This window comes from Aquila chrysaetos, chromosome Z (genome assembly GCF_900496995.4).
Source record: "Aquila chrysaetos chrysaetos chromosome Z, bAquChr1.4, whole genome shotgun sequence".
NCBI lineage: Eukaryota > Metazoa > Chordata > Aves > Accipitriformes > Accipitridae > Aquila > Aquila chrysaetos.
In genome coordinates this window covers 34563840-34578252 of record NC_044030.1, presented here as the reverse complement: position 1 = coordinate 34578252, position 14413 = coordinate 34563840, and the positions used below count along the sequence as shown (strand labels likewise).

Genomic DNA, 14413 nt, shown 5'->3' with positions numbered 1-14413 from the left:
TAGGGCAACCCTGCTCTCGCAGTTAGATGTGGGAGATGTGGAAGGAACCTCCTTCTTCCACGCAGGGAGGGAGAGAAACATGGAGAGGCCACCACAATCCGGTACGGCGGGTGCTGCAGCAGCCTTCTTTCTGTCCAAGCACAGCATAATCTGGAGAAATGTCATTGCACATCCCAAGGCAAGAGGCACACGAATTCTGTGCAATTTTCTATCTGTATTATGCAATCCCTAAAGTCGGCTTTGAACAGCACAGGAACATGCTGTGTTCTGAGTTAGTGGAAGGAAAGTCTTAGAGAAAATTGGGAAATTTGGAGAAAACAGACTTGGAGAAATGGTCAGCTGGCGAAAGAAAGCATATTAAAACAAATCTGCCTTAAGAAAACAACATTTAGGTTGTTACGGAGGCTGGGAGAGCATTGGCTGTGAGCAGTTGCGAATATAAGGCATTTAATTTCCACACTCAGGACCATTAAATCACATTCCCTTTCATTTAAGGGAGGAAAAGAAAACCTTTTGCCTTGTGCTTCATTAGTGGAAAGAATGTGTCGACCTTTATGCGGGATGTTCAAAAGCAGGTGGCATTGAACTTACCGATGCCTGCAAACACACACTTTTTTAAGCACCTTGCCAACTTTTACACAATTAAGAATCAAGACTCAGATAAAAGCGGGCCACATCTTTTTGACATGAACTTACGCATACCTCGCACACGTCCGTCTGAATTATGCAGAAACATTGCGACCGAGTCTATTTTAATGAAAGATTGTGAAAGCAACCTGTGTTATTTCAGCCCGCGTTACTCAAGCCTTCTCTTCCTGAAACTGGCAAAGTTCTGCCATTTATTTCAAAGAGATCAGATCACTTATCTGCTTTTGAAGCTTCCTTGTTCTCCTATTGCTAATAAGGGATGTAATTTTAATTTTGCTGTTGGCCTCGAGTGATTCTGAGCTTGAAATTTGGACCTGGAAACACTGCGTTGCTTAGGAGATCCATAAATTAACATTTACACCAACAGGAAACAAAAGAAAAACAACCGATGGGGAAAAACTGTCCCGAGACCGGCAAGTTTCCACATCAGGGGCCTTCTCCCGAGGCTAAGCAAGAAGGGAGGTTTAGACCTAAAACGGTTGCTGTTGGGTTTGGATGCCGATTCCTGCAGTGGCTGTCAGAGGGACTGAGAGGGTAAGCCCTGGGTCGCAATCACAGCCAGGAACCGGCACGGCGATGCCAGCAGCGCGGCTGTCACGCCGCGGGCCACCAGCCCTGCACCTCTGCGCTGGGAAGGTGCCCCCTCTCCCTTCACAAGACGTCTTCGGGCGTCCTCCTGGTGTTCCACCGGCCTTCGTCTCTGCGCACTGACCCCTTCGGTACCGGTGGTTCCTGGCACATCTTCTGCCGAGGCACGGACTTTGTGCAGGAAAAAAAACCCAAAAGTATTTCCTAGTGCCAAAGTTATTAATAATTAACATTCGTAACTCAAAACTGGTAAAACCAGTTTGCTAAAATAAAGCCGGGCACTTTATTATTATTTTAGGGTTTAATTTAGTCATCCCAATTTACTCGGGCTCATGTTTGCAAATTGCGCAGGGCAGGGACTTCACCCCCCCCCCCCCCCCCCCCCCCCCCACACACACACCCCCACCCCCGCCCGACCCGTTCCGGAGAGCGGCCGGCAGCGCCACGGGGCAGCCGGCGGGGCCGGGGGGGGGGACCGGAGGGGTGTCACCGCCAGCGGGGGCTGCCGCGGGGACCGCTGCTGCAGCCCGCCGGGCCTCCCGGCGGCCGGGGCCGCGGCGCCGGCTCGCCATTGCCCTCTGCAGGAGCCGGGTCGCCGCTCCCGTCGGCGAGCCCGGTCCTTTCTTTGAGCTTTCTGTGGGGTTTTGCTTCGTTTCGGGGTTGCTTTTTCAATTTTCTTTAATTTCTCCTCCCTCCCCCCCCCTTCTCCCTCCGGAAAAAAACAACCGCGGTGCTGCGCAACCCTCCCCGCCATCCGCCCCGTCCCGCGGCGGGCGGGGGCGGGGGGCGGGGGGTCGGTCCAGCCGGCACCCGGCGGCAGCCCCGTCCCCGGCCGCCTCCGTCCCCGCACGGCCGCCGGGCCCCGCCGCGGGAGAGCCCCGCCGCCGCCTGTCAGTCCCCGCCGCCGGCTGCAGCCGCTCGCCCCGCTCCCCAGGCCGGGAGGCCGCCTGCGACGGAAGAGCCCCGTAGCCCGAAACAGTCCGTGAGCGGCACAGACCGGCGCGTGGGGAGGGTCCCGCCGTCGGGGTTCAGGAAAAAAAAAGGGGGGGGGGGGGACATGAGACACGACCCAAACCCGAACACCAACTTGAAGCAGAAAACAGGAGAGGCGGGAGGAGAGAGAGAAAATAAGGAGAAGAAAGGAAAAGGCGCAGCCGGGCTTCCCGGCCGTTTCGTTTCCTTTTTGCTTCCCTTTCTGCCTCCCCACCCCCGCCGGCGCGCGCCGCGGCGGGCCGGGAGCAGCGCCGCTCTCGAGCCCCACCTGCGCTCCGGCGCCGCACGAGACCGTGGTTCCCAGGCACGCGGGACACGCCGAGCGGTGCCCGCTGCCGCGCCCTCCCCTCCCTCCCGCCCCGCCACCGCCGCCGAGGGCGCGCGAGACCCCGCGGCGCGCGGGCATCCCCGACCTTACCCCCCCCCACCCCTCCGCCCCGCGAGCTGGCAGCAGCGCCCCGCCTGCCTCACGCGGGGCAGCAAGGGGCAGGCGGGCGGGCGGGGCGGGACGGGGCGGGAGCCCCCCTCTCCCTCTTTACCGCCCCCCCCCCGCTCGCCGCCACCGCCTCTCCCGCGCGGAACGCCCCCTCTCCCCACGTGTCAGTTTGTTTTCGCCGTCGCCCCGGCGACGGTGGGCGGGGCGGGCGCGAGGTGAGGTAATAAGAAGGGCGGCGGCGGCGGGCGGCGCGCAGTGCCGAGCGGGGCGCGGCGGCTGCGGGAGCAGCGGAGTGCGGGGCGGCCCGGCCCGGCCCTCCCCTCCCCCCACACACCCCCCCGCCTCCCCACTGGCACCACCGCGCCCCGTCCGTCCCGCCCGGCCCCCCCATGGCCGCGGCTCCCCGGGAAGCACGTCGCGCCGCCGCCGCCCTGCCAGTGCCGGAGCCGCGTCGCCGGGCGGCGGCCGCCTCCCCGCGGCGCCGCTAGCGCCCCGCGCCGCGCTCACCTTCATCTCCGGCGGAGCACCGAGGAAGGGCGGTCCCGCGGCACCACCCCGGCGGCGCCGGGCCGGCTCTCCGCGGCTGGGCGGCGCGTCCGTGCCACCCCCCGTTCCCTCTCCTCCGCGGCGGCGCTCGGGACGACGACGGCGGCTGCAGCAGCTCGGCGTGACGACCCGGCGCGGATGCGGTGGGTGCCGGGCGCGGCCCCCGGCCCGGCCCGGCCCTCCCCCGCCGCCGCCTGACGCCGCTGTGCTCTCCCCACCCGCAGGCAGCCCCCCGGCGAGTGCGAGATGGCGCTCAGCGGCACGCTCCTCCCCTCCATCGCCACCTTCGCGGCGGGCGCCGCGGGCCGCGAGAAAGCGGCGCGGCCCGCGGGCCCCGGCAACGTGAGTATCGGCGTCGCGGCGGCGCGGGCCGGCCGGGCCGGGGCCGGGGCTGGGGCGGGGGAGGCGGAGGCGGCGGGGGCCGGCCGGGGCGGGCGCGGCGCGGCGGCGGGCCGGCGGCTGAGCCGTTGCCCGTCTCCCCGCAGCGGTGGCGGGAGGAGCTGTCGCAGCTGAAGCGGCCGCCGCCGGCGCTGGCGGCGAGGCCCGTGGAGGCGTCGCCGCCGTCGGAGCTGGAGGCCGCCGCCGCCGCCCTGGGGCCCCGCCGCGACGCTGAGGAGTTCAACGAGCTGCTGGACTTCGACTTCATCCTCTCCAACTCCCTCATGCACCAGGAGCCCGCCGCCGCCGTGGTGGTGGCCCCCGCCGCCGCCCCGGCGCCCACCGCCAGCCCCTGCCCCGCCGGGCCCTTCGCCTACCCGCTGCCCCGGCCCGAGCCCGCCGGCCTCCTCTACGGCGGCGGCGGCGGCGGCAGCCGCGACGGGGCCCCCGCTGGCGGCCCCGCTGCCCCCTTCAACTTGGCCGACATCACCGACGTGTCCCCCTCGGGAGGCTTCGTGGCTGAGCTCATGCGGCCCGACCTGGACCCGGTGTACCTGCCGGCGCCAGCGGCGCTGCCGCCCCTGGGCAGCCTGCAGGGCAAGTTCGTGGTGAAGGCGGTGGGCGAGTACAGCCACCCGGGGCTCAGCCCCAAGAGCGGCCCCCCGGCTGCCGCTCCGCCACCCGGCGCCGAGGGCCCCGGGGCCCCCTACAGCCCCCTGCCGCGGATGTGCCCCAAAATCAAGCAGGAGGCCGCCCCGCCGTGCACCCTGGCCCCACCGCCGCCACCGCACGGCAGTGGACCCCGAGGAGCCCCCCAGCACGACTTCTCCCTGGGTCGCCCGCTGCCTGCCCGGACTACGCCTTCGCTGGGGCCCGAGGAGATGCTGAGCGGCAGAGACTGTCTCCCCGCTGCCCCGGGGCTGAGCCACCCACCGCTGCCGCTGCCCCCGGGGTACCCCCCGGCCCCCGGTTACCCCACCTTCTTGCCTGAGCAGCTGCCTCCCGGCACGCTCCAGTACCAAGGTGAGTCCCCGTGCTTCAGCAGTGGGCATGCTGGGGCGCCCGCTTTGGTGCTGGCCGCAGCGGAGCTCACTCCTCCCTGTCCGCCTCTAGAGCTGATGCCGCCGGGGAGCTGCCTGCCTGAGGAGACCAAGCCCAAGAGGGGACGTCGGTCATGGCCTAGGAAAAGGACGGCCACACACACCTGCGATTACGCGGGCTGCGGCAAAACCTACACCAAGAGCTCTCATCTCAAGGCGCACCTGAGAACCCACACAGGTTAGTCCCAGTGCCAGGGTCAGTGGGATGCCCTGGCCTGAGGGGTGTGGGGTGAGACCCTTGGACCGTGAAAAGTGGGGAGCACAGGAGGAGGGCTAAAAGTAGCAAGTCATAACTCTTCTCTGCTGGGTTTCTGGGCTTTTTTTCCTCCCCCCTTGGCTACGTGAAGTCCTGTGCAGTCTTTGCTTACTGGCTCGGCATTTTGCTTAATGGTTCGGAATGACTCAGATGTGGGAGCGGGTGGGTTTCTTGCCAAGGCAAAGTTTGTTGCTCCTCTCTTGCTATGTGGCTAGCTAATTAGCAGGTAGTTGGAAGTCAGCTGGGATTTGTTGCTCTAAATGGTGTTGGCCCACTTCTGAGAAGGGAGCAGACCTCTCTCTAAGACACTGCTTGCTTTGCTTTGTGGTTAAATGCTTCGCACACGGACCCCTCTTGGCTTGCTGTAGTGCAAGAGGTTGTGCACCTCTGCAAGCCTCTGTTCCCTTTCTGAGGAAACTGTGATGGGCCCCTTGCAAGTAGGGCTTTCAGCTGTGTTGGCAGCACTGACGGGGTGCCTCGCCTATGCGTGGGAGCACATCTTCCCCTGCACTAGCACCAAAGAGGCAGAATTTAACGGTTGATTGGCTAATGCTAGAATTCGGATAAAATCTGCCAAAGTGTGTATCTGAGCCTGAGTTCAAACTTCAACCTTGCAGCTGAATGTGGTGTTGCAGTAACTGAGCTTGTGAAAGCAGGTATATCATGCATGGTTTCGTCAGTGCGGGCATTCGGTAACAGTGATTAAATAACCTGGGAATTTGCATAATTTAAATCCCTGGATTGTGAACTTGATTTAAAACTTTCTCCTGGAGAGGAGATGGGAAGGGGAGAAACTACTGGTAGTGCAGTAGTTGGCCTACATCTTCAGCTAATGGCAGTGGTGGGGCAGCGGGGGGGGGGGAATCGGTCAAGTGACTAGTACTTCCCGTTTGCCCTGAGCTGGTCAGCACTGTCTCCAGTATGTGTAGGATTGGGAGTTTGTAATTGTCAGGGAAACTCGTCTTGCTGTCAACAGTGGTTTTGTTATAGTGAAGACAGTAAGATTGAGTTCTTAATCAGGCTGAGCTAATGAAAACAGTTTCCAGCTGTTTTTTAATTCTGGAGACCTACAATTATCTAAATACATTATGTCTGCCGAGCTATTTCTGGTTGCTATTTGATTGTATAACATTAGCTGGCAAAAATACACTCTATTATCTGAACTTGTGTGCTCTGAAGGCGTGTGTGCAAAGCAAACAGTGGAAATGAGCATTTTAGTGAAGATTTCAGCAATGCCAGCATTTTATAGTACTTGTACATCTTGAAAAGACAGTCTTACTCTGTTAGTTTATTTAGTTTGCTTGCAACCGCTTCAAGAAGTTCGTTGTATTTTCTATGACATCTCCCTTTTTCTTCCCCGGGACAATGTGTGTTAGTGTTTCTTGAAAGAAAGGTGTTAGAAGTGGTAAGCACAAAAAAACCCCTAACTGACCTGTTTTGTTTTCCTTTGTTGTGTTTTTTGTTTGTTTGTTTTTTTAAAGGTGAGAAACCTTATCACTGTGACTGGGAAGGCTGCGGATGGAAGTTTGCCCGATCTGATGAACTTACTCGTCACTACAGAAAACACACAGGTCACCGCCCTTTCCAGTGCCAGCGGTGTGACAGAGCATTTTCCAGGTCGGACCACCTTGCCTTACACATGAAGAGGCACTTTTAGTTGGAAGCAGTGGAGCTTTCCCCAACTGCCGTAGAGATGCAGTATTTACAGCACAAGGACTGTCTTCTGCAAGATGGGGAGGACATAGTTTAAGCACTACAGATGATCAAGGTGAAGTCTACCAAAGAGTGGAAAAGAGGGATAATTGCATACAGACATTGCAACTTTTATTTATATATATATATATATATATATATATATATATATACACACACATTTAAAAGAGAACCAAAAACATTGGGGTCAATGACTGGATCTTCTATCATTCCATTTGTAAATCCAACTTGAATTATTTCCGGACTACGAAATGTCAAGGAGTGACTGGAAGTCACGGATATCAGGGTTAAACAGACTGTGTGTAGTTCGGAGGGTGGGGATATTACACAGGGAAATGACATTCCCTTAATTTTCTTTCAATGCAATATTAGATGTAAATGTCATCTTGTACTTTCCTTTTTTTTTCCTTCTAAAAGCCATTATGATGTTAAAAGAGGAGGAAAAATTCAGGTACAGAATTCTATTTTAAAAGCCTATTTCATGGTGCTTAGTGACTGTTAGTTCTAGAGGTACCAAAAGCAGGAAGCCAAAGTTCTCAAACTGCTGCATATCTGACAAGGAAATATTTTTGTCTTCCGATCACTGATAATGACCTAAATCAGGTAAATAAACCTGGTTTATCTTTTTTAAGAAAATAACTTTATGCAGACAGTCTGTAATGCACTGTGGTTTCGATGTGCAATAGTTTGTACAATGGTTTATTCCCAAATATGCCTTAAGCAGAACAAATGTTTTCTATATAGTTCTTTACATAATAAATATGTAATATAAATTTAAGCAAACTTCTATTTTGTATATTTGTAAACTACGAAGTAAAAATGAGCATTTTGTTGGAATTTGTATTTTGCATATTCAAGTGGAAAATAAGTTTTAAATAAACCTATAATATTTTATCTGAATGGCTGCTCTGATTTTCTTCTGTGTGTGGATATGTCCAAAGAAAGTTTATTAAGTATTTGTTAGTGGTCAAGTTTCCCAAGGCAGGGGAGGATGGTGGCAAAGGCCTGTAGTCTGAAGACTCTGAAAGATCGGATTGTGTAAGTGCAGTGCTGATATAACACATCTTTTTAAGGAAAAAGGTGTACTGAAAATTTTTGCTCTGAATATCGGAGTTGCTGCTTCTCACCTGCATGATGAAACTGTGATTTATCATTGTTAAGGTAACTCAGTTTGAGTTACTTGTTCGAGGAAATACATCTGTTGGGGACATTAGGCTTTGCATACTCAAAGATAACAAATTCTAGAGGGGTTTTTTGTAGTCTTTTCAGCATGAAAGATTTCTAGCTTCATTTTTTTGGGCTTCTCAGATAAGGTGGTGTAACATAATTCCTTTCACATGAATGAAAAAATCAACTGAGTAATTGTCGCAAAGAATAAACTTGACTCAAGGAATAAAGAGTGCATGCATAAAATACCTTTTAACAGTAAACTACATGGAGTTTCTTTTCAAGCCTGCTCTGTCTTGGGAATTCAGTAATTGGGAATTCAGTAATTCGGCAGTATCTGAAGAGCCAAAATTCCTGTAGGGATCCTGGCATGCATACATAACTTGGGAAGGCTGGCGAGTCTACAAACCATATAGCTGTACACTCAAGGTGTGTTGCTGTAAGGTTCCCAGTGTACCTTCAGTTGCACTCACTCTGCTGCAGTTCAGTGTAGTGAGCCCGCTGTGTGCCTCAAGTTGTTAACCATTTTTGTTGTAGTTGTCCTTAGGGACCTCATTGCTCTAGTTTCCTTACAAATGTGTAGCAATAAGATGATTTCAACATGAATGCTTGGTGAATAGGACCTGTTTTTCTCACTACTCTTTGTAAAGAGAAGAAAGAAATTATTTCTCTACCACTGGTTTAAAATGTCAGTCAGCTGGGAATTTGGGTGTATATAACCTTCAATAAAGCTGAGCATGGAAAACAAATTACAGGCAAGAGCCATTCATATTTTTGCAGAAGTTAAAACAAGAGTGGCAATATGAACTTTTTGTTCCCAAATGTGTCTTAGGAATGCTATTAAATTTCACACTTTGATGTGTTCTTTGTGTGGTGACTGATCCCATTTCTTTCTAAGTGCATGTAAGTCACATAATGATGCAGAAAATATTTCTCACCCCTTATCTCCTAGGCATGCTTTGTTCAACTGAAAGCTATCTCTGTTGGTTTGGTTTATAGGTAACATGGGGAGTGGGGAATGTCTTGTTTGGTTTGCAAATAGCAAGTATTTAAAGCTAAATTAAAGTTATGAGTCATCTTTTATCTGAAGCTTTTTTTCATGTGAAAACTTTTTACAATTAAACCAGTAATTTTTTTACCTCCTCTGTTGCTCTGCCTGTGGATTCTGCATGTGAGATGCAAGGTAAATGTGGTAGCTGAGGCATACTGTGTGCCTGACGCTCAATAATGCTGGAGCACACTTGAGTAGCTGCAGGATCACCTCTATCTGTACGGCTGCCATTCAGAACCTTTTACATCTGTGCAAGGCCTATGTCCTAACACATATGTAAGTACTGAAATCTGAAGATTTCATCTGAGAAACTTGTTTCTTTTGCCTTTCAAGTCTTCTGTCATTATGCAGCCTTAAGAATTTTATAAGATGCTCTAGCATTTAGTAAAGCATTACCTGCTTCAGCCAACTTCAGTTTCTGCTTGATGGTTTTATAGACCCTAGGTTTACAGACAATGGCATTCTTGAACCAGGGCTTTGTTCTCTTCTCCCACTAGATTTTTTTTTTTTCTTTCTTTTTTTCCTGATCCTAACCAAGCTGTCCTCGCGTATGACTTTCTTTCCAGACCTAAATGGGCACAGTTGTAGCTTGGTATTTAAAAAGAAATGCTGCTGTTCCTTTAACCATTTCCAAAATGCTACTCCTATACTTTTGGGACATAAGCCAACACTCAATTTTTGCTGTACAGCATGCAGCCCATGAGAGGCAGTCCTTGTTCTTAAGGAGGTCTCTGGTATAAATAGTGAAATGAGCAGTTGCACCAGTTGTGCTCTCATAAGTTAGGTAGAGCTAGAAACAGCATGTTGCATTTGCCACCTGTTTCATTGTGTCTAGCGTCCTGGAGTTGCACTTACGTGCAAGATAGTACATGGATGCAGTGGAACAACACATATCAAAAAGCATATCTCATAAAACATATGTAAACCACCAAGCAATCTTGTAAGGGTGTCTTGAAAAACAAGATTTGTTTAGCGTTACTAAAGTTATATTCATGTGCTACTTTGCTCAGGCTGGGGCATCTAAAAACAGGGTTTGATGTTATTGGGGGTGGCCTCTCTGACACGGGGTGAGCAGCTCTAGAGCTGCCCCAGAGCACTGTTTTAGCTACTGAAGGGAAAAGCTCTCGTGGCAGAGAACGATCTCTGCAATCGACCTACAGCCATCCTTAATCCTGATCATCCCTAGCCCAAATCTCCTCAAGCACACTTAACATGTGAAGATGGAGCTGTTTAAAACAAGATGGCACATGTCTGCCTACCAAGTGCCAAGTATTCAAAAGTGGCATCGGAATAAAAATCTTCTCAGAGCCGCAGCGCTTCTGTGCACTTGTCTGCTGCACACCACAGGCTGGAACTTTGCACACTTCAGACGTGGTCATTGATTGTAATCCAGTACAAATGCCTTCAGCTTTCCCCTGCCACATGAAGGTGTACTTGCAAGAGAGTTGCTCTGCCCCTGTGGAGGTTTCCAGATCCTGCCACTGCTGAAGTCAACTGCAAATCTCACAAGGATTTATATTAAGCTGATATGAATCAGTGAATTTCATTCTCCTCTTTAATAAGGGGAGATCAGAGACTCCTGCGGTTAATCACCCCGAGTGCTAACGGTTCAACCGAATTAGTTTACACAGGTTTCCTATGGGAGTGTGCTAGACGTTAGAGCTAGCCTGCTTCCACTGAAGTCCCTGGCAAACGCTTTAACAGCATTTGAGTGCAAGAATTTCCAAATTAACCCAGTTGCAAACTGTGTTCCTCCCTGGGCTTTCCTCCTTCCTGAGTACGATTGGGTTGTGTGCTCTAAGGCAGCAGGAGAATAGGAACGGGTTGCAAATGTGGACGGACAGAACGGTAGTTACACCATGGGGTTCTGACAAGGGTCTGGATGTGGTAGGAATGCTGGTTGGAGGAAGTAAACCCAAGGTATGGTGAGCAAAACTCACATGGAGAGGAAGAGGAACAGCACTGCCACCACTGCCGCTGCTGCCACATGTTGACTCGTACTTGCCAGGAGAGCTCCCCAGATTAAATAGCTGTGTGTAGGTTCAGTGGATGTATCTTTGGAGACCAAGGAGATGATTACGTACATAAAAGAGGGGGAACCCCATCATTCACAAAAATTTAATTGAGGTCACGTTGGCTTGGAGCCACAGGTTAACACACCCATATTCCTCTCACGTTTTGTCTGCCCTTCGCTCCTGCTGTGACTTACCAGGGGATGTTTTCATTACTGCTGACGTTTTCATTACTTTCACTACATGGAAGTGGGGGGTGGGGGTGTTTCTGCAGCCTTGTTCTCCACCCTGGCTGCGTATAGGTATCTGTTAGTCTCCTTCTCACCTTTGGATGCTTACATGTGAGTCCTCAAGGCTAGAACCTTAATGAAAGACAGGAACAGAAAAAGTGGCTTGTGCTTTATCAATGTTTATTCTCTATTTAGAGCATGTGTGCCCAGAGTTTTATGGAAGATGAGTGGCCTTAATAGATGCTCACAAGAGGTATTAGGTAGCTGGACCTTTTCCCTTTGGTGATGCTTTCCGGACTCTTGGAGGTGTGACTCCTTTTGTAACTGGGATGGTGATTTTCGTGTGGATCTGGTCAGCTTGGGTCAGCCTCATGACGTGCTTATTAACGGGAAGTTTTAGGGAACACGCCAAGAAGCTCCTTTCACTCTGAAGCTTGGGTGAACAGAAGGGTAATCATGTGCTGCTATCAACGCAGCCATCTTGCTGCAACTCTGAAAAGTTTCGCATGGTTTTGCTTTGGGTACAGCGTGCTTGTTTATCAAGCACAAGCTAAGGCTTGCTTAATTCTTGCCATTCAAGTTCTCTGCTATTAAAGTTTCACACTTTATTCAACAAAATGATACAGCTTCCCTGTATTGGTCGGCTGAAGACCCTTAATTTTAGAAACAGATATCCTGCAATTATTCAGAATGATTTCCCCTGCTGCCACAGCAGTTAGAAATGGTCTGACAGGCAACGCTGCACCACCAGCACACAGGGGTTTATTTCCTGGAAGCCTCCTGGATAGTGTTCAATGTCCGTTTGTGCACATCCTAGTGTCAATGCCTTCATGGTTGGCAGAAGTGGAGTGTTGGTCTGCTTTGTCCTCCCACCCCTAGAAAGGCGTGGGAAGGCTATCCGATTTTCTGGCCTGGGGAGGCAGGCTTGCAGTTGCCACATGGAAAAACTTGCAGTCCCAGGCTTTTGCCGCTGGCCTCCCTGAGTCCACCGTGTGCTTCCTGCCATGTAGAAATACTGCAGAGAGGGCTTTGCTCACACGTATGGAAAACTTTCTCGAGGTTCCTGCATGAGTTTGATTTGCACGTCGGGCCTCTGGGAGGGCACCGCAGCGTCAGTGCTGTTTGATGTCCAGATCTCAGTTGGAGTCTTCCAACATGAGGGATCTCCTGGGAGGTTAGCATCCATCATCATTATGTTCCTCTCTTCTGATAAAAATGAATATTGTACGTTAATATGTTGATAAACTACTAGGGGCAACGTTGATGGTGATTACCGAAGCATGTTGGAATTTACGTGCTAAGCTCTGGACAAGGTTTTATTCTGTGTTTAGGCTCCAAATATACTAAGTCAATAATGCTGTTGGCTACTCAAGGAGGCTACCCAAAGGGGTGCATTTGTCTTTGCACTGGGATGTACTAAGTTTGGCTGTCCTTTCTCAGTTCCCACCTCACACTATTTCAGCAACAGGCTCCCCTGCCTAACAAGGGATGGCTGAATTTGTTGGACATGCAACAGATTATTATTTGTGTTTCAAAATATCAAAACGCTTTCCAGTGGAAAGCAAGATATTTCACTGCTTTCAGCTTTCCTGCCTCCCCAGTAACTGGTCGTGCTCTCTTCAGCCTTAGAGAATATTATAATGCTGCTGTCACCTCTACAAGATGTTTGACTACCTTCCTTCTGTAAACACTTTCTAACCAGCATTTGCTTTGACAAAGTTCCCATGTTCACAATGTAAAACTTACTGGTAAGGATTCATATGCAAAGAAACCAACTTGTTATGGTTGGGGCAACTGGGTTTCCTTTAACTCTGCTGTGGAGGAGCAGAAGAGCACAGGGCAGAGTGGTGGTCAGTTTACTCCAGCCACCAGTATTCTGCCTCAGCCAGTGGCCATAAGTGTAACTGCAAGGCACAAGTAGCCCTGTGATGGGCATCTCTGGGATGATCCCGCCTCACTGTCCCTGGAAAACTCCCTTCCAAGCCCTGATGATTACAGGTCTGTTCAAGCTCAGAAGCTTGAGGAGCACAGATGCCTTTCCAACCTGTGTTTATTTTATGCTCTAGCTGTACAGATTCCACTTACTCAATAAATATTTGATCCTCTTTGGTGCCTTCCTGAGCTTCTGGCTTGAGAGAGACCTTGTGGCAAGGAGTTCCGTGGTTAATTATGAGCGAGCCTAAAAATAGAGGTGGGGGGAGAGGAGAAGAAAGTATTTCCTTTCTGTAGTTTCTGAGGGTGCTGCCTTCCAGATTCCTGCCGTTTCCTCTTTCCTACATACTGCAGAGAAGGGAAGCATCTAACCTCCTGCTCTAAATCAGCCTTGATTTTGTTGTTTACTGCCAAAGGCGGGTAAGATTCAACTTTAGTTGTATTTTTTAATGAATTTGTGAAAAGAAAGTAAATATGAGCTTTTTACATATGTGCATTTTTATATATGGATGAGTTCATCTAGTCTACTGTATGCTGGAATAATGCCAGGAGAATTTAGCATAATACGCTATTTCAGTCAATATTTAAAAGATGTTTTGGCTTACTGTTTTTTTAATTGCCAGAATATGTGAGAAGCCCTCACCCATCAATGTTTTTTGTTTAAGGATGGGTGTTTCTTCACATTTTATTCAAAACAGAAAAAAACCTGCTTTTCAGAATTTTCTTTGGATTCATGAATCTTAGCAAGATCTTAGCAACACTGTTGGTTAAAACATTTTCCGCCTCATGTACCCAAACATCCACATGGGTTGGAATTACTCATCAGTTATTTGTACACATTTATTACTAAGGCATTGTTAATAATTGTTGGGTTCAAGCATTTGCTATTGTTACATTTATTGTTACGTGGAAAGGGAAACTGGCCACAGCAGTGTTTATTGGTCCAAATCTAAGTTTTCCAAGATTAATTCCAGCTTTTTGTCTTGGATTACACTTTCAAACCTCTTTTTCTGCATGACTTTCCCTGTTGTGGCGTCCCAGGTTTTGAAAAGCAAGTGTCAAAAAAACAGTGTCCCTTTGTACTGGATACAGAAATTCACTCCAGGTGAGAGAATTCGCTTTCTAAGAAGTGATCAAGGTGTATCTTAGCTGTCTGGGAATCTGTCTACTTCATTAGCAAACCAAATTCAGATGGTTACAGGTAAATCCCCTTAGTGAGATGAGGTTAGGGTTTATGCTGATTTGGGACTATACAAATGAACCATGTAGGCAAATCCAAAGCATTATAAAAATAGGTAGCACTTTGAAAAAGTTTAAGATCTGAATCTTCAGGGTCCAAAACTGGAAGCCGTGTGTGAATGAG

The 14413-nt window shown here is 50.6% G+C and overlaps 1 protein-coding gene across 1 annotated transcript; it reads left to right on the top strand.

Moving 5' to 3' along the window:
* The first annotated feature begins 2951 nt into the window (after positions 1–2951).
* Positions 2952–7551, top strand: KLF4 (Kruppel like factor 4). The gene is made up of 6 exons (XM_030005394.2): positions 2952–3354; positions 3436–3553; positions 3697–4612; positions 4703–4867; positions 6427–6783; positions 6814–7551. Exons 1-5 carry the CDS (start codon positions 3350–3352, stop codon positions 6600–6602), a joined length of 1380 nt encoding a protein of 459 aa, XP_029861254.1. The 5' UTR covers positions 2952–3349; the 3' UTR covers positions 6603–6783; positions 6814–7551.
* Positions 7552–14413: the final 6862 nt, after the last annotated feature.